Here is a 20,894-nt window from a genome sequence, read left to right as displayed (position 1 = left end):
TTTGCATTCTGTGAGATTCATTAGAGGACTGCGCAACATGACGTTTCCGTGACTGTTTCTCGACCTATAGTCCTGTAAAACAACGGGAACTTTCTTTAGGCAAAAAGATCAAATAAGAATAAAGAGCCCTAAGTGAAATAAAAAAAAAAAAACTTTTGTTCCTGAGCACAAAACTTTCCGCCCACTGCATGTCAAAAGTTGAGGCAGTGTAATCAAATTCAAGCCTAGTGTATTGTAAAGCCTCCACAGTTTTCAAGCATCTCTGACCCTGATGACTCTCCACGTCATGCCACCTTGGAAGCATAATGTTATTTTAGTATGGCTGTATCACTTTTGTCCGTGTCAGTGTTTCCCACACATGTATTTTACTTTGGGCGGTCTGCCCAGGTATATTCAGCGACCTGTTTTAGCATATTATACCTTTATTTTTATACATAAATATGTTATATCTGTCTGAGAGAATGACAACAATGAACTAGTAACAATCTGTCCGCACTCTCCTCCTCCTGTCGACTGTCAGTCACATGCTCTGCAGGGAGACATAGACTCTCTGGTATTACATCCCTCATGTAAACACACTGATCGTGGTGCAACCTCTTCTGTAAAATGTGGGCCTACGTAAGACGTTCCCCTGCTACACGTACACAGCCATTCTGTGGGAAACACGGCATATTACTAAAATTCATGGTCTGCTTTCTTCTTTGTAGCGATGCACTCTTCTGTTGAAGCCATCTTGATCAAAAACCTAAACCAGAATAGTCTAATAGGATGTTAAGTGCTTTAATTATAACATTTAATACATCTCATGAATCTGAAGCATCTGGATCTGTTTGATAAACTTTATTTCCAGAAGCCTGCGTACCTTTGGCCACCAGCCTAAAGCAAACTACAGCAAAAACTTTCTCAGATCCTTGGCCAAAAAGCACATCAGAGTGTCCGATCTTAAAAAGAAATATGGAACACTATTCTTAAAAGAGACGTATCATATGCCAAAACACATCTGTTCTAGGGCTGAGAGTGCTGTGTATTCAGAAAGAAAAAAAAAAAAAAAGGTTGCATTTGCTCATTTCACTAGATAATCCACAGCTTGAAAACTCTAAGGACTGCGGATTAGAGCTGCCAGTAACATTTGAACCAAGGCCACCACAAAAGCATGAGTAAACTCAACATGAATTGTCCAGGATATTTGATGTATTATTCCTTTTATTCACTCTCTAATCAGAGTCCTGAAAGCCAACATGTTTGCAGTTGCCAGCAACATTCTCATAACACAAACGGCCTCAAAGTTAAAACCGACGTCTGACGTTTTTTTGTTTTTTTTTTCAGTTACAATGAAATTCATAATCCGGCACACTTGGGCTCAAAAGACACGTCTAGATTTGTGCGTTTCAGTCACGCCAGTCATTTAGTCACGCTTGCCCTTCTATAGATTACTAAATTGTACACACGAAATATGCTTGTGATGTTCCTCATTTAAATTCAGTGTGAAGACAGCAGGGTCGAGGGTCATCCTCTACTGCAAAGTTTGAGGGCGGATGCAGATAGTTTAAGAAGTTAAACACAGAAGACACACACACAGTTTGTACACAGACTGTGACCTCTGAGTCCAAACGTGTCTGTTTGCAGAGGGCCGGGTCATAGGATGAAATAAACAGTAATATAAATAGCTTAGTGATGTTGGGCTGGGGTTATCAGGGAATGAACAGCACACACACACACATGCACAAAAATGCATATATATACACAAGCACACACAAACACATTGGGTGATGAGCATGCATGCATGCACGCACACATACACACACACACACACACACACGGTCTCTCACACACACAGCAAGTATTTTGCTGTGAGTAGCAGGATTTGTGTCATAAATGTAATTACTGCTGTCCAACTGTAAGATGATAGAATTAAGCTGCTTTTAAAGAGAGAGAGCGAGCAAGAGAGCGAGTGAGATAGAGAGAGAGAGAGAGAGAGGGAGTGAGATAGAGAGAGAGAGAGAGAGAGAGAGGGGGATGACAAGCAAGACAAGAGTAGCAAAGTGGTTTGAGGGAGAGGATGCGAGAGTGGGGGGGGTTGGCAGAGAAAAACAGACACTGTGAGAGGATGCTATAGAAAGAGAAACAAAGACACCGAGTCTGGGAATGAAAGAGAGAGGATGGGAATGACAACGAGAGGGGGAGAGAGAGAGAGAGAGAGAGTGTAGGAGACAAGAAAGCAAGAAATGAAAAAAAAAAAGAAAAACAAAACACAAAGAGAGAGAACGCCAAGCTATCCCAAGGCTATTTTGTTGGCAGGACAGCAATGGGCTACTTTCAAAGTCAAAATTACACCAAGGAGCGGCTTAGCAGCACGCTGCAGCAACAAAGCCAGCAGGACTCAGCAGCAGCACCAACTTCTAGGACACCACATCACACTTTAGAAGCTCTCATAAGGAGAGACAACTCAATTTCTGCTTTCTGTCTCTGTATTACACACCCGGGCCCTATTTTTTATTTTTTTTGGTAAAAAGGGAATTCAACTTTTCTCGCTGTTCTGCCAGTGGAAGTTCCCTCGTGTTCAAACACAGAGTTGAAGAAAAAAATGTTACATCACAGCTGAAATAGTTGACTATATAGAACATGGAGTGATTTAAGGAAAAGCATTATGAAACTGTTTTATTTTATCCAGTCAGAGAATAGCTGCTTTCCAACAGCCAAACTACCATCTGTATCTGTCCAAATACAAATGCAGCCTGCCAAAGACACCAGGATGTTCTGCTGCATCTGATCGCATTTTGCAGCATGCATGCTTTTTTTAGCTGTTTTGACCAACAATCCTCTGCAGTGAATATGATACGTCACATCGACTGAGCAGCTGAAAGAGCCCAGGCAGACGACAGCTCGTTGACAGATGACAGAAGCCACACTGACAGATGACAGTGCATTCAAGTGTAAGTGCTATGTATGTTTTTGTGACTCACGTAAATTAAAGGTCCCATATTGTATAAAGTGAGACTTCCCTGTCTTCTTTCATCACAACTACTTCTACTTCATGAATACTGCAATATTTTCAAAAACCTCAACCTACAGCCGGTATTCGGAAACACTGCGGTCACAACGAGTCATCACAAATTCTATGAGTTTGTGATGTCAGAGCATTTCATACAGAGGATGAATAGAGGTGCCGCAGCAGTGGACTGTGAAAAAACTCTCTTATGCGTCTGAGCACTCGTAGGAGGTGTGGTCCGTGCCCTGTCGTGTGTTCTCTAAGCTGCTAAGAGAAGCTCTTTCCTGGAAGCAACATTTCCCAACATGTTATATGTGTGTTTTATAATGTGGTTCAATCTCCCAGCAAATGAAATGAAGTTTTGCTATCCCGCTGGGCTCCATAAGACTTGAAGTGGCATCATAAACCATAAAAACATGTGACATCATCCACATCATCAGCCTCATGTCATTATTTACTGGTTGTGTTGGTTGTTTTATTTTCCCGAACAACTCCTTTTCAAAGTCAGCCGATCACTTTGAACTTTTGACAACATTTAAACATCAAAAAAATCTCTGTCGCTGGAAAAATGTAACAATGTATTTTCTGCATTATCCTGTGGACAATGACAGCAATTTAGCCAACATAAATGTAGTTCCAGGTAGAGACGAGAGTTAAAAGAGATTGCATCTATTGTTCTCAAGCGCACATAAAACTGCTTCAACATGAATCCATCACAGGGAATGTAACTGATTAGTCCAGGACAGAAACAAATGGCTTCCCTCTCTCTGTCTCAAGCATCATACAATATACAGTACAGCCAATGCCAGTGATCAGCGCGCAGAGCCTGATAGAGATGAATGGCTGCACCAGCGGGAAACGACAGTGCTGACCATCTCCTGATTACTGCTCACCTTTATTGGCTTACCACGGGAGATGGAGAGGGGTCAGAGGGCATTCAATATACAGAGAGGCAGCCGAGAGTACACAGAGAATACAATGAAACATCAATGTGTGCTAAACGCATCAGACAGAAGCAAAAAAGAAAAAAAAAACACGCACAAGCGAACACACAAAGTGAAGGATAATGGTAAAAACGATTGGAGGAGCAGCGATTGCTTAGTTCAGCTGTTTGAATTCCACGTCTGAGAAGCATTCGCACACGGCGGCCCAGACACTCCGAGGATGTTCTACTCTGCCTGTGACAAATTAATCCATCAATCCACATCAGTCTAACAAGGTGGCTTTCAGGTTAAGTCCACAGCAAAGTCTGAAAGAGCCAGAGAGACCGGGCAACAATGGGGAAAAGGGAGCGAAGGAGAATGAGAAAGAGACAGAAATGAAGAGACAATCACGGCGGGGGATACGGGGAGAAGCGGCTCTCTAAAGATGCAGTTTTGGCAGAAGCTTGTCAGTGTGTGACTGTCGTAGTCAAAGTCAAAGTTCCACCGGGGAGAGATTCAGACAATGGACCGCACCAGTCTCCCTCAGCATCACACTGGTCCCCTGACACAGACGCACACACATTTTCGAAGGGATGTTGTTGGGCCTAAGCTCCTCTGCCTGTTTGTCAGCCTCTAAGCCTGAATGGCGTTGGCAAGGAAGAGAGTGTGCGGGAGAGAGCGGGGGAGAGGGTGACTGAAATCTGGCGACGGATGGAGGGACCAAAATAAGGCAATATGTCACATCAGGAAACTACAGTGAAAGCAGACAAGCATTCTGGGTAATGAGTATTTCTAAAATTTGAATCTACTACTTGAAAAGCTAGTCTTATGGTGTGTTTGAGTAGTGAGTCCGTGTTCTAGTCTAGTCAAATGAGAATTAATTACCAAAATACAGCGTTAGCAGTTGTTGCTTCTTTAAAGGGGAATTCTGGTATTTTTTTAAACCTGAGCTTTTACATATTTTGGTGTTTAAGTGACTAATCGTTAACAAATGTTTTGGAACTGGTTTCAGCTGACAGGCTGCAGTTGCTGCAATGTGATCCTTGACCGCAATTTTGATGATCATTTGATGATTGTTGTTGCCACTGACAGGCTTAGATTGTTACATTAAGTGTCTAACAAAGGATCCCCACAGAGGTAGACCTTTCTGTTAAAGAATGAGGTGCTTTTTGTTTGACCAAAAACAAGCCAATATCGTTCTCACCAAATACACCAGACTCCATTCACACTAACAGTAATTTGCTCATCGTTGAACACAATTGAAACCTGACAGAAATAAAAGGAAACTCGCTAAATTTGTTTGGTTTGTTTTTTCTGCTTCCTGCAATTTACTGTTTCAGATGTGAAAATATCAGGAAAGGAGGGAGAGGGAGAGGCAGCGGGTGAAAACAGTGTCATACGTTTAAGAACCATTTCTAAGACGCGTGTGACTGCAGACGTTTGTGCACATGCACCCGCACACAGATGCACTCATTTTATTTCTTTTATCGACAAGATTTTCATCATTCCGGTGGAATTTTGTTGCTCACCGTTTATTTTCACAAGGAAACACCTCTAATGCACTGCTCCTGGGACACACACACACACACACACACACACACACACACACAGAGCTCCAGGCTGTCCCCATCACCAAAGGAAAACTTGGTGAGAGAAACACAGCTGCAATCGTTTGCTTTACGTCCCGTCAGCAGAGAGTTTCACTCTTCTGTCCTATTTAAAGTGGCTTCAGGAGAGAATCAGGCTAAATATGGACTCATACATTCAGTTTTTCCACCCTGACACTGATCTCGCCTGTATGGCTATAGTCTCTCTGCATCATGAGCGTGACATGAATGAATCTAATTATGATTTATTTTGAAGCATCCCGTCCGTCTGAGTTACTGTACTTTCATGCTTTTCCTCTTCCACAGCTGATTTGATTTATTATTGGAATGATTGAGCTCCTGTGTCTGTGCCACCGCAAAGACTGCAGGCCTGTCTCACCACAAAGACACACACACACACACGCACACGCACGCACATTCATAAGTAAGTTTACATTTGTTATTCTATCTTAATATTTATAACAGCAGAATACTGAATTGAGGACTTTTTGACCCAGCAGGATGTTTGTTAATGACAAGTATTTTCTACAGTTTACTGAGGGAAACTTAATAAATCTGCAGAGCTGAAGCCTCCGCACGGGACGGGATGGCACATTGAGTCACACACACCTATTCACTTCTGAGGTTTTCACACATGCACACACACATGCACACACACATGCACACACACACACGTCATAATAAGGTCTCCCATTTCCGTCATTTTGCATCTGAGATTCTGTGAAATTATAATATAATATGAATCTTCCAAGGTTCACATTTTCCACAAGATGACGGAGACTTTCCATTACCATAACATTACCATAACGGTAATAGTTGCGTGTGTGTGGTGCCCAGTGGTTTCTCGGGGTGTGGAGGGAAAGACCATTGCTGGAAGTGAAAAACAGCATTCCCAGAAGTCATTGTCTTTAAACTCCTCACTTCGCAGGACCCCACCTCCCCCCCTTCTCTCCCTTTCTCAAGTCCATGCAGCTGTCTGACGTCTCGGCAAAAAGGTTGTTGGAAGCATTTCGGTTATAAAAACTACATTAGAGCGAGGGGAAGTGGGTTGGAAAAAACTGCCACGCTTGCCAGACAAACACTCTCTTTAACGGCTCTCTGGGCTGTGTGGCATTATAAAACAGCAGACACGTCGACAAGCAACAGGTAAAGGGAACGTGTAAATAGGCTTGAGTAAAAAAACATGTCTGGAAATCTTACAAGACAGAGGCCCTTAAAGGTTTTTTTACTCATTCAACAGGCTTATTACTGGAAGGAACAGAGCTAAAACTAGAACGGTTTGAGACTGAGGTCAGATTCTAAGATTATATCGGGTTTTATTTGGAAACATATCAATTCAGGTACATTTAGGTTCAGCTGGAACAGGGAAGGCAACAGTAAACTCGGCTGAACTTGTTGAAATTGCCCTGCTGTTTGTCCCTGTCCGAGATTTCAGTCAATAAAAACAGAGTTATAAGACAGAGTAAACAATTTCTGTTCTGCAGCATATTTTCTAGATAAGTCCATCAAAAACAAGCCAAAGCCAATAAAGGAGAGCGAACTGAAGAAAATACTGAAAATTGAAGAAAATACAGTCATGAACCAAATTGGCCTCATATTCATCTGGGGCAGTGGAGGCCTAAAGGTGAAAGAAGCGAGTTTGTGCCCGGCAGGTCGCAAGTTCAAACGAAGGCAGAAACCACTGCAAGAGTAATTGAGGATTTTAGGAATTTTGCCCCGGGCCATCAACCTCTCCTAATTCGATAATTCAAAATGTGCATAAAATAAGTCGACGTAAACACAACCACGGCTACTAAAAAGCTGACAAGAAAACATCAGATCGGGTTTCTAAGAATGAAAAGCTTTGTTTTGCAAACCTACAGGCAATATGCAAACAGAGTGTGACACCAGGGTTGTGCAGTATCTCGGTTCTGTGTTTCTTTTCTTGCAACAAAGCCTTACCTCTCCATGTTTACCATTTCAATTCCTGTGAAGTAATCCTCTTTTCCTGTACAAGATGTTCCTCTGCCTCTCTTTTTACAACAGTATATCTTGTCCAGAACACATTTAACACACTGTCCCTCGTTCTGGCTCATACAGCAAGCCGCCTGGACTACAGGTGGACTGAAGCTTCGATTTCAAGAGGAGAAACTGAAAACTAAAAACAGACAAATATGTTTTCCTCCGACTTTCAGCTGATAGATGAAGAGGAAAGTCATTTTTTTTTATATATCAGAGTTTCACTCTTGTCTTTTATGCTCCTTATATCGCCTTGCTCGCTCCACTATAGAGCGGTCACAAACCCAGTACATAAACGTCCATACCAGCATGTATAAAACTGAGGGACTGTGAGATGTGGAAAAAAGGGTTGATTGACAACAATAAAGTGGCAGACAGCAAGAGAGACGCACATATAGTGGTATGAAGTAGAGTGCTCTTACATTCGAGTAGCTGCAAATGAAATGGGGGAGACTTCAAGGCAAAGTGAAAAAGAAAAGTTTGACATCGAACTATTAAAAAGACGCGTGTTCATCAATGTGTCCTCTCACATCCCATCTCCTTTCTCTCTCATACCCGAACAAGCTCACATATGTGTCTTTAAGAAGTGGCCGAAGTCTCGCCCCCCTTCACTTCTCTCTTCTGCCATTCTTGATTTTTTTTTTTTTTCAACTGCACTTGACAAATCAAGGAGGTATTTCCAGGTGAAGGCAGACAGTAGTCTAGTGTGTAGGAGACACAAGAGGATGCGAGAGTATAGTTGAAGTGGCAAGTAAATGCAACTGGAGAGGGGGAAGATAACAGAGGGGAACATGGTATGTATTGACTTCAAACCCAGAGTGAAGATCGGGTCGGGTGGAGATGGAGGTTAGGTGAAGTTGTTCTGATCGCTCACGGAACAAAATAAATGTGAAATATATCATCCATATCTTGTTTATGTATTTTATAATTCTATTCTAGTGAACAATCCTTGGTTGGTCAGTGCAGTCAAACAAGGCTATTTATTCTGATTAGAAACTCAGATTCTTCTATTTCCAACAAAACAGACACACCGACAGACATCATCTCCTGTAATCTTCAGGTTTGGTTGGATTGAGTCTGAAGTGAACAATCGTGTTTGTGTTTCGTGTTCATCATTTACCTCTTTTTTTTTTTTATATCAAATTTCAAAAATTTTTTTGCTTCTCTTTCTCACTTTTGTAAATATATATATAGTTTTAATCTGGGGCTTTGACCCTTTTCACCCTTCCCAAGCAACACAAAACCCACTGTCACCCGCTTGACGCCAATGTGTAATTGTAATTAACTCCCACGCCAGCTGACTCCACAATAGTCACAAGTATTTATCAGTTCCAGCTCCAATAGGCTGTGATATAAACACAACTCCCAGGTGAAGACGTCAATTTCTCCCTCTTTCAGGCACAATGATATGAAGCAAGTAAAAAAGCAATGTAAATGTAAAAAAGTCAAGCACCTATTTTTGAGGGTTTACCCAAGTTTAAAATATATTTGAACATATACACCTTAATTTTGGAGAAAGGTCTCTTTACTTCCTTTGCTCAGTTTCTTGCCGTCTTAAGATAAAACTGTTTGTTTTCTTTAGAATAAGGCAGCAATTTTCGCTCAATCGATCCAGCCTGGTTATCTGTAAGGACAAGGGAGCCATGCTGTCCTTCACCACTGGATCTTCACATGGCGTCACATTTCATCTTAGAACCGGTCTCCAACAAGTGACTCAAGGAAAAGTGTATATGTGTCTGTTTCAGTCTTTCTGTCGATGACACTGTGCAGTTGTCTCACCTGCAGTGGTTCCAGCCAGCGATCCAACATTGCTCTCATCTGCCACTGAAACAAACAAGCAAAAAAACACATGTTAACATATGTACACTTTTTTTTTCTTTTGCTGTATAGATTAGACTTCCCTCCCTTGTCTTCTGCTTTTTTTTTTAAAAATGTTGTGCCTATCTCACCAAGTGTCAAAAGTCAAACCGCTGACCACATGTTCCTTATCCCTAAAACCTGTTGTAATCTTATCACACTTCTTCTTCCTGTCCTCTCCTCAGCCGCTCCTTCAATTTCTATTATTCTTTCTGTCTTGTTTTACAAGTTGGCGGCGTAGCAGCTCTCTTTTTGTCCTGTGATGTTAACTCAGTTTCGCTGCTACTGAAGTCATTTCCCTTCCTCCTGTCTCTCTCACTCCATTTGTCTTCCACCCTCCCTTCTCTCCATCAGTCTGTAATACTCCTCAACCTATCCCTTTCACCTCCTGCCCTTTACCCTCACTTCTCTTCCCTGTGTTTTCATTTTTTCTTAAGTTACACTGACATCATCCAGCGGTGTAGTCCTCCTTCTTTCCCCTCCTTTGATCACCACCCTCTCCATCATTGCTCCTTGTTGATCCTCCTTTCAATTTCAACCTCTCCCCCGGTCTTTCTTTTGCTTTTACACCCTCCTTCCTAAAGCCACAAAGCTGGCCAGTGCCAACAAGGAACACATTGACTGGTAGCACTCAAACACACACGCACACACACACTAACCACAAAAACCAAGCAGTATTACGGCTTCTCCCAGCAAATACTTTTCTAATGAAAACCAAGCCTAAAGCGTAATTCTAGCTGTGTGTGTGTGTGTCTGAGGGCATCTGTCTGCGGTGAAACAACAGGACTGCTACAGCAGCACAGTAGTTTGTGCATAACAGTGTGTGTGTGTGTGTGTGTGTGTGTGTGTGTGTGTGTGTGTATGCCTACTTCAGCAAATCTGCAGATGCCACGTGTGTGACGCACACAGAGGCACACTCAGACTGTACATACTGCGGCTGTCACTTAAAAAAAAAAAAAATCAAGTTTGAGCTAACATGTAATTTCATTCTGATTGCTTTAAACTCAACCTACACAGCCTCATCCTAAAACGAGTTAGACAAACTGATAGTTTTTTTTTCTCTGTTTGTAACTGCAGTGAAAGAAAACAAAGAACAAAACCTAAAGGCAAGGAGAGGGAATAAAAAAAATAAAAAAAACACCAACAGAGAAGACCGAGAGAAAAAGTGTGAAGGACAGTGAGAAGCAGGGAGGGAATTCATCATTTGGAACGGATCCTAAACTGGTCTTAATTTTTTAATTGGGCCTGGTTGGCAAATGAGATCAGGACAAATTAAATAAGAAATGAACTTACGTAACTGACCCATGAATGTTTTCTGGCTCTCTTTTTCTTTTCTTTACATAAACATAACAGCCAAAACACAGCATTGACTCGCACTCAAAAACTACTGGTGAGTAATGCTGATGAGCGAGGCGACAAGTACTTAAAAACTGTATATGGTGGAACTTTTAAAACTAAACAAAATAGGGTCTTTATTAGTTTGAGCGAGAAAGAAGAGAGAAAGAAATACAAAGTGATGTTTCCACAAAATAACTAGAATGGCACTCTGTAGAGAGCATACCTCCACAAAGTCCCAACAGTCTTCAATCAAGCCTAACCCAATATCAAGCCTGACAGTGTCACCTATAACTTAACTTAACCACAATCTGTGCTCATCAGACATCAGATTGGACTCACTCAAGGTTACCAGCAACCTAAATATTCCATTGATTAAACAAGAGTCACACATTATTCTTTAAGAATTTGACAAAAATGTAAGACAGAAAAGGTTCCTGGATCGGTTCCTTCATCCGCCGACAGTGAATGGTGTCCATTGTGGGCTGAGACCCATCCTCCATTCAGATTTCATGGAAACCCATTCAGTTGTTTTTGCATATTCCTGCTGACATACTAACCAACTAATGGACATGGGTGAATACATAACCTTCTTAGCGGAGGTAATCAACCACTCATATGCATACGTATACACATGTATAAACCTAAGAGCTCGTACAGAGGCAGAGTATTCTGTTCCAGCCTCCACTGTTTGTCAGTCCGGCTCTATCAGTGGTAAGGAAAGACTCTAAAAGGGCCAGAGTCACTAATAATCAGTACTCAAATCAAGGATGATTGTGATCCATGATGGTAAAGTAGCCTAAAATTTGTGATATAGCCAGATTTGAAACTGTTTAATTAGTATTTCGAGGGACATCAATGCTGCACGCCAGTCAGAAATTTCCCTAGTTGACCTCCAAGCGTTCAAAATGAAGAACACATGGGGTAACACACACCATCTGACATTTACCGCACTTTTACTTGGAAACAGACCTAAATATTCCATCACTTGCTGCCATTGTAGTGCGACATCAGACAGCTGCTCCCTCACGAAAATCGGGGTCAATGAATGTGCCAAAAGTTTACGAGTTGGAATCTTTAATCGGCCACAAACTTGTGCCACTCTTACATCCCAGTGTAATGCACTGGAAAAGGGGTGACACAAAGGTTAATATACCACTACACCAATCTCTCTGTAAAAAAAGCAACAAATAAATCTGTTACTTAAAAACTGCACATGAACAGAACTTCATGTTTAAACCACATGTGCCCCTACGGAGCAGATATTTTTTTACTTTTAGACAATTTACATAGACTACTAATGAGTAAAATCCTATTTCCATATGATTACACAACAGCAAAGTATGCTGACAAAGAACTACTTGCTAATTTAAGAACTTGTTAGCTGATTTTAATAGCTCATTAACAACCTGGTTATGGTAAATATGTTGTGGACTTCAAGAGGACCGAGTGTCTCTTGATGTAGGTGTCCTTTTTTTTATGTTTCCAAAACATTCTCCCTATTCTGTTTAAACCTGAACATACTCAACCTTCATGGATTTCCATGATCTTTTGATTGACCTGTTAACAGGGAAGTATGTTTGTCTCCAAGGTCTGAAATTGAAATCTTAGCAGAAGCATTGTTTTTTGGGGTTTTTTTTTGAGACATGTGAGCAAGCTGCTCTACTGGACTTGATTTAGACAGAGGGCATGATGGGAATAAGAAAAAAACAGCAGGGGGGGATCTAGAAGGATTTCAGGCTAGTCCACAGGGATCATATGTATTCTGAAAGATGGAAGATCCTCCCGTTTACACTATTTCTGGATATTAAACAACATCTTAATCTTAGACAAATCCTGTTCCCCTCCTGTCGGGGGAAAAAAAGACATGTTTGTTCATGAGCTGTTATTCCTGCTGCTTGATAGTTCAGCTGCATTGAAAAACACATCACGCCATCCAAGCGTTTGTCAAAGATCGAGTAAAGAGCAAGCACGTCAAAAATACAAAGGAGGTAACGTACATGTCCATATCGTACATACCATCAGTCTGTAATTTATGTAGAAATGGATGTATGTGCTTTTCAAACTCCCCTGTTCTTTTGTCTCACTCCCTGTCTCTAACATACACACAAACATGCAAACGGCTGGCAGTGGAGCCAGCATGAGGAGGAGGACTGAGGGAAGTGACATTTGAAACAATAAGCTTTTGTTGTGCTGCACCATCCACTGTCATATTACACAGATGTATGCATGAGCACAGACACAACTACACGCCTGCACCTATCTCTAAAGTTGACTTTCTAATGATTGCACAAATGTCAGTGAACCCACGCGTCGGAACATCGGCAGTCAGGGAGCAACAGGTGACGAAGCTGACGTGGAAAGGGGGATCACAGTGGCAGCAGCAGAGGTTGACGTCCCTGCCTTATTTTACATAAATAAATAAATCATAATGAAGCTGAATTAAAACTCTGTTGTACAGGGGCAGGCAGAGAGTCGATGCCACGTAGATTTGTTTCCACAGAATGTTGGTCACAAAATCACTGCAAGGCAACAACAACCAGCTGTTTCTCCACTTTCTCCCACTTCCTCAGTCTTTGTGTTAACACGCATTTCCTCCGTCTCACCTGTCTTCTGTTAGCTTCTTATTCTGCCAGAGAAGTGGTAACACTTCATGCTAAGGCCCCCAAATTCACCACCTAGTTGCTTATTAGATTTCATGTTAGCTTGGGTCTTGTTAACAAGACCCAGTAAATTGATTCTAAGCAAGATCTCACTGAGAATTGGGAACATATTCAGTGAAAAAACGACACTTGTAGCTTTGTGTTGTGTTATATAACAAAAGGCGATTGAGAGCAATTGCCCATGGAATAAACTATTTACACTAAAAATATGGTATTTTGGCTCAGATGCAGGCTGCAATTTGCAAAGTTACTTGAAAGAAGGATAATTAAATAGATTTAGTGGAAACAACATTACTTCCCTCCAAAATGTAGTGGAGTGAGACAAACTGGCAGAGAACATAAAATACTCAAGAACAAGTCCTTTAAAATTGTACCTAAATGGATTTAATATGTGTTTATAATGACTGATAAACAGCCAATCTGCTGCTAATATTCATGCTGATAAACATCTAGTTCAGAGTGTAGATGTGTAACCTGCTCTCGAGTAGTACCCACAAATCTTATTCATTTAGGAATTGTCTTCTGATATCAGCAGACCAACCAGGCTGTATGACTGTATAACATATGTGCTTTCATACAAACAATCATGGACAAAAATGTGCCCATGAAACAATCCCTGGATGACCATTCAGATAACACATTCTCCCCCTAATCATGCAACGGTGATGATAAGTAGCTGGACAGTCTGCAGGTGTTTTATGTCTGCAGAGTCGTCAGCCTGCAGGTGGTTTTGAGGAGCATGCCGTTGGTGCAGCAGCCATGCATCAGCGGGAACGTTCACATTTCCAGTGAGGGTAAGATGCATGCAGACACCATGCAGAGCTGGTAAAACAGTAAGGTCTCCCCACCAGTGTGCTGCTGGTTCTGAGTCGTACCCAGGTCCATGCTCTTCGAGGCTTTAACATGCTGGAACTGCCGCTGGTTCTGGCTCTGGCTCTGGGTGGGAGACTGTGGCTGAGCTGGGTTAGAGATGTGAGAGGTTTCCCTGGAACAAAATTGATTAGATGGTCACTACAGACAATATTGCTGGTCGAGCTTTGGATCTGATTATTTCTTGTGTAAATTACGTACTTAGTAAGCCTTCTTTTCAACCCTCGTGATCAGTTTTTGCTACTATATCTTTACAGAGTGCAACTTTTGCACATCTTGAGGTCAACAAGTACGCAGGAGAGGACCGAGGGCCAACATAATCAGGAGAATGACTCCAGTACACTGTCTACTTCACATGCAATTAAGTTTGTGACAACAATGTTAACCTGATCAGGCTTTCTAGAGATAACCTGATGAAGGTTTACGTACCGGCACGTTGCTGTCAATAAACTTAATTGCAAGAGAAGTGGACTGTGTGCAGGGGGCTTTTTCCTGAGTTACTATATCTTTAAAATTTAAAAATTGATATGAAATTTCTTCTATATTCAATCATTTTGTGTGACCCTCATCTACAGAACATGTAAACTAAATACCACTGGCTCCAAAGAATTCCCGTCCCTCGAATTCCCTCAGATAAATAGGTAATTATAAGTGTTTACTAGATAAAAAAGGTTGCTTTACGGTATTACTGCTTTGTCTATTGATTGTTTTCTATGTTTCATTGTTCTTATTGCTGTAGCTTAATATAAAGATAAAGATACACCACCGCAGACCTTTCCTGTAGATAGGAGTGTTGGGTCGAGCTGCTGAAGTCCGCTTCATGTCCGTACAGCTCCCCATCCTCTTCCTCGTCCATGTGAGAATAGCTCCCATTGGTCACTGAAAAGCAAAGGAACACATCTGCATTTTAGACGATAGTAGTGGTGGTATGATGCACCAAGAATGAGACTTGATCGAGTTAATTTTGGCTACAACTGAAATACAATACAACACACTTCCTTCTCAATGTAGCGTGACACTGATGAGCGTGTTAGTGGGTAACTCAGCAAAACTCCCCTGTCCTTTCTACAGACAAAACACAGCTGAGCAGAAGATTCCCATCTGTTATGTGACATTAATGCTAAAGAGCATGACACAGAAACCCTACAAGGACATCATGATCACTTTTTCTCCTCAATAGGTGACTGAATGCTCACTGTTAAGGTCGACAAGGCGTAACTCCATTCATGGTAAAAAAAAAAAAAAAAAAAAAAGAGGGTTACATCCAAACTCATTCAAGAGCTTCACAGACAAAATGTCTTGAGAATAAAAACCGACAGACAAAAGAAATGTGGAGTGAGACAGAGAGAAAGATAAGCAGTTGGATGAGGGAAAAAAAAACAAGGGGAAAAAGAACGAGGATAAAAAACTGCGAGTTTTTGCTGCAGATGTAGCTCAGCGATACGGCTGCATCTGCTTGATAAACGAGTTTATGACAACTTGATACACAGACGCACAATCCACCCAAGCACAATTTACATACAGTCATCACTTCTCAGAGTGCGTAGCTGTCACACAACACATGCCGGGACTATTGCACAATCTTCGCTGTGCTTGCATCCGCACATGTGACTGGAAGAAGAGTTGCTGGAGAAGAAACACAGCAGCGTCTGAAGATATCACATCCTCTCATCTCTATCTCTCACTCTCTCCACACTAATCACCTGCTTTAGTGTTTCTTCTGGTCCCATTCTTGCAATCTGATATTTTGGCTGTCATTTATCTCTCCTTTCAGATCTCCCATAAATCATTTTATCTCCCACTCAGTTTTCTGCCCGTTCCCCCCCCACTAAACTTCCTCCCTCCTCCTCACCGCAAGCACCTTAATCAGCTGAACTGTCAAAAACTCATTCTTCTTTCACCTCACACACACACACACACACACACATACACGCACACACACGTACACGCACACACACGTACACGCACACACACGCACACGCACACGCACACACACACACACACAGGCACACACACAAGCACACACACACGGATCTTCTCACTGACTCCCACTCTTTGAAGTGAAAAAGGCATTTGCTGTGTGGATGACGGATCAATAGCAGTTTGCTCCAGCAGCAGATATATGAATTCACTTCATTTGCACTCAACTTTTTTTCCTTCCCTCCGTCTGTTTGTCTACAACATGCCGGTCTAATCATCTCTCTCTCTCTCGCAGTCCAACTCTTCCATCTTCTTCCTCCCCTCTGTGGGGGAAACGAGTGTGTCAACAGTTTTAAACATTAATCGACTGGTTTAGAAGAATTCCCTTTCCATTTTTTTAAATTAAATCTTAAAGACAAAGATTTTTTTTTTCTATCAGAAAAGATGCTAAAAACCTCCAGTCACATTTATGTTCTTGTATGATCTTGTATTTTAACATCAATCTTAGACTGACAAGAATGATGAACTGGGACTGGATTTATAGAGCTTCACAGGACATTATCCTTCACTGATTGCTGATTACTTATGTTGTCACAGTGTAATTTCTAACTTCAAAATATTGGTATTCGATAATGTGTTTGAAATCACAGGGAAAACTGACACTACATTAACAGCATACAATTCTATATTTAATAAAATATTAATATATCCAGGGTTGTGTACTGTGTGTTCAGCATTTAAGTTTATTCACTTCTGGATGCGGCTGGTCTATGTGGGTAACACAGCGTTGATTGTGTCAACTACCTGAGAGGAGAGTGAAGTTACGCAGCTTGTATTGATGTATTGATACTGTGAAATAAGAGATTTGAAACAATTTCATAAATTCAAAATTGACAAGTTTTGATATTTCACTATTTTTGATGCAATGATTAGATGTTTAGCAAATCAAACATGGTCTGACGTGTAAGACAGCTTACTGTTGTCATGCAAAAAAGGAAAAATGGATCAGTATCATGTTACAGCAGAAACCTTTCTTCTAAAGTCACTGGATCCTCCATGTCCCATAATGCAACCTGATAGCATCCTTAATTACACTCTACCTGCCTCAAACCGTATACCTCAGGTTTGTAATATAGGTAATGACATTAAACACTGATGGCATGTGATCAATTTGTCAAACCTGACAAAAGTTCTTCCAGACTCACAGAAGACTGAACCACCGTTTGCTCAAGCTGAGCAGCACTAACTCTGGCAAGTGAACAGTTCTTCAATGTGACAAAATTGGGGAAGACGGCGTAATATTCAAAGCTCAACTAAAACCGTTTTTTTGTATTTAGTTCATCCCATCAAGTAGATTAACTCTCCAGAGAGAATGGAGAGAATACAAAGAGACAAAGTGCAGAAAAAAACGGGGAAAAAAAGTGAGAAAGAATGACGGTTCCAGACAGAATGAGATGCAACGACGGATAAGAGATAAAGAGAAAAATCTATAAATGCAAAAATAACACATCTGCATAAATACATATGGAGAGAATCATTAAACTCAATTTATTATTCCGCTAGAGCACACATCAGTGCAAGAAATCCTCATTTTCATCCAGACTTCAATGCTAAATAAAATGGATTCAGTATGTGAAATTGTTCATTAGGAGAGTAAAATACTGGCACGTGCACACAGATACACACCAGCCGATAACATCAGCACACTCAACAATTCATAAAGCCTGAGAAATGTGCTTACTGTAACACACACACACACACACACACACACACACACACACACACACAAACACACAATCTAATGTGTGTATGTAAATGACACCATAGCTGAGGTGAATTTGAACAGCGGAGTGTGTTCAAGGTCAGAGCTGTTTACCAGAGTCAGTGTCAACACACAAAATCAACACTGTTTTATACTGGCCAACAATCACTGAACACACACACACACACAAACAGCAGCCATTAACACACTTCTAACCAGGCACAGATATCATTTAGAAACAAACACACACTTTTTGACAAACAGGCACACACACAGGCTACGAGACAGAGAGCAAACACACTCGCACAGATCATACACAGAGACATACAGATAACATAGGGGTGGTAGCAGATACAGTTAGCAAGAGTGCTACGAAGCACAGAGAACTAAAATAGCTCTTTAGAAGAGGCCGAACCATCATGAACAAACAAGCAGAACAACCTTGAGAAACATGGGAGAAAAACAAAAGCAGCGAGAGAGAGAGAGCACGAGGGCTGAGAAATGAAAGAGAAGAAAGGGGGAGAATAATCTCTAATTAAGGCTGCAGCGTAGATGGCAATATCTGTTTTGTTTATGTTTGTTTTTAGTTTGTTTTATCTTGGAGTCATTGTTTATTTTCTCACCATCATTAAACTTCACTGAATTCATGGCAAATGATGTGCCCACCTTTGATGAGGCTTCACTGGCACACAAATAGAGTAGAAAAACAAAATAATGGCAAAGTGAATAAAGTTCAGCTAAAATTAAAAACGGGTCAGACCGAACACTGTTTCAGGAGGGAAAAAAGTCGGGGCTGAGCAGTGTTCCAGAGGAGTTGTTTTATTGGAGGAAAATGTATCAAAAGTAAGCAATCAGCGGAGAGCGGATTTATAAAAGCACGCCGGGTTCCCCTCAGTAAACTCCTGCCAGCTCTGCCACTGCCTCGAATGGAAACAGGGAGAGTGGAGGTAGTAAAAGCATTTGGGTATACATCAAGTGCAAACAGTCCAAATGGTCCAATTAACGTCGGTGTGTATGGCCGAATTTCTCCAAATCCAATAACCATGGCTCACATGAATGGCTGCAAATGGGCAATTTTCTTCAATATAAGGGAATAATGCTCATTGTGGATTACTACAACTAAGTCATGGCTCTATAGGTTTTTAATGAACATAGATACACAAGGGAGGCTGTGCTTAATGTTAAATGTTAATACTACACTGCAGTTACGAAGTAGAAAACGATGGATCTGTTGTCTTAGTTCAAACACTGTTTACGCAAATAGCAATTGAATTTCATTAAATGTAATCAGTTGTACAATATAACCACTAATTCAAATAACTGTAAATTCCTCCTTGGGTTATGTCAAATTACATCAAATACAGAGACAGATCATTTGTTTATATCTTATTCTCAGAAATATAAACGTGTTTTTTTTTATAATTCTTTTACCATTTTACAAAATATGCAAACATTTTCCCGCACACTGCATATAAATAAAATGATTGCAAGTAACAGTAAGCACATGCTTGTTTGCAACTTTTGATCCACTTGTCCCTCTCCTAAGAGCACACATGAATAAATGACTGTGCACAGTGTTTCCTCTTAGTTTTTTCAGTCAGCCTCAAATTAGCAAATATGTTTTCAGCTTTGAATCACAAAAATACTGGAAAGAACAACCCTAAGAATCTAATCAAGCATTGTGACAACGTCTTTAAAGTTTCCATGACGGAGGCCTCTGGTTTCCCTTTCTTGCAGTTTTGATACTGTGCAAAAAGGTTTTTGGTCATTTTAAGTTGGGGCTGCCCAAAGTGGGGCCTGCAAGTTCACTTCGGCCCACCAGAAAAAAAAAAAAGAAAACAAAGAACAGTTAACTTTATTTTCATAATCTGGGCACGCAGGGTATGGTGACACCTTGTGAATGAAGTCATTCAATTACATGAACTTGGGGTCCTATAAACTTCCTCTTAATAATACAATATAATAAAATACAATAGGTGATTGCTTTTGGCCTGAGGCCTATCATGAGGTTTACACTTTGGCCATCTAAGGGACGTTTGGACAAACCAGCTTTACATAAACTGTACTCTGCTGTGCTACACAGTGTTTGAGGTGACCTGATAAACAAGGACCAAGAGAGGCACAATACAGAAAGGAAGACCAAGAAAATGGTTATTCCGTTAAGATCATGCTGCATGAAAAGTGTCAAGTCTGTTAGCCTGACAGAACTCAGCTGAGAAAGAAAATCCACTCACCATTAAATGCATAGAGATTGTTGTTCACCATGGGAGGATGCACAGAGCCGTTTGTCGGACTGACCAATCCTGTCGGTCCGTTCACTGGGCTCCCCATTCCTGACAGGCCAGAGGAGCCGTCAAATGAGCGATTGGGTGACACCCCATGTTGATCCTGAAACACGGAGTAAACGATAGTACTAAACACATCCCATACAGACGGACGGATAGAAACAGATCTTCTTTATTCATTAAACCTCTGTGATGTTAGTGTCTGGAATGCAGTTTGCATTCAAACTGAGTGATGACCAGAGGAGTGAGTGAGGGGCTTTGTAGCAGTCTATTCAAACACAATTAGATTTCAAGGAGGCAGGATAAAGAGAGGAAGAGGGAGACACTCGAAAAGACGGTGGAGGATCAAGGTGATAGAGGGGACGCTGTTTCCCATGGCCTGTAGGCTTGTAGCTGTCTACGGCGCTGCCTCGGTTTTCTGTGTTTGTGTGAGGTAATGACAGTCACACTGACACCTATCCCCTCGAGGGATGGCCCTCATGGGGCTCTGCAACAGTCAAACAAAGCACTCATCCCCGTGTTGATGCGTGTCTTTTCAGTGTGTTATTTCTTTCAGGCATTAAATTTGCATCTGTTTGTCTTCTGTGTGTAGAAGAATGTATGTATCAATTAACATGTATACATATGTATGCAATCTTGGCTGTGTGTCTTCTCTGTACAGACCAGGCCCTCCACTCAAACAACA

At 41.2% G+C, this 20,894-nt stretch overlaps 1 protein-coding gene across 12 annotated transcripts in view; it reads right to left on the bottom strand.

Moving 5' to 3' along the window:
- pard3bb (par-3 family cell polarity regulator beta b) overlaps positions 1–20,894 on the bottom strand; it is a 207,362-nt gene that overhangs the window by 95,322 nt on the left and 91,146 nt on the right. For 11 of the 12 annotated variants that reach the window (XM_037108816.1, XM_037108815.1, XM_037108818.1 and 8 more), the window contains exons 15-18: positions 20,159–20,312; positions 15,016–15,121; positions 14,221–14,357; positions 9,297–9,341 (exon numbers count right to left, since the gene is read on the bottom strand). In XM_037108816.1, the coding sequence (XP_036964711.1) occupies positions 9,297–9,341; positions 14,221–14,357; positions 15,016–15,121; positions 20,159–20,312 (442 nt within the window). The remainder of the gene's footprint in view (positions 1–9,296; positions 9,342–14,220; positions 14,358–15,015; positions 15,122–20,158; positions 20,313–20,894) is intronic. The other variant, XM_037108817.1, reaches the window with a different exon arrangement.

Source organism: Acanthopagrus latus, chromosome 9 (assembly GCF_904848185.1).
Source record: "Acanthopagrus latus isolate v.2019 chromosome 9, fAcaLat1.1, whole genome shotgun sequence".
Taxonomy (NCBI): Eukaryota; Metazoa; Chordata; class Actinopteri; order Spariformes; family Sparidae; genus Acanthopagrus; species Acanthopagrus latus.
The sequence above is the reverse complement of the archived record's forward strand: the minus strand, read 5'-3'. Positions and strand labels throughout refer to the sequence as shown.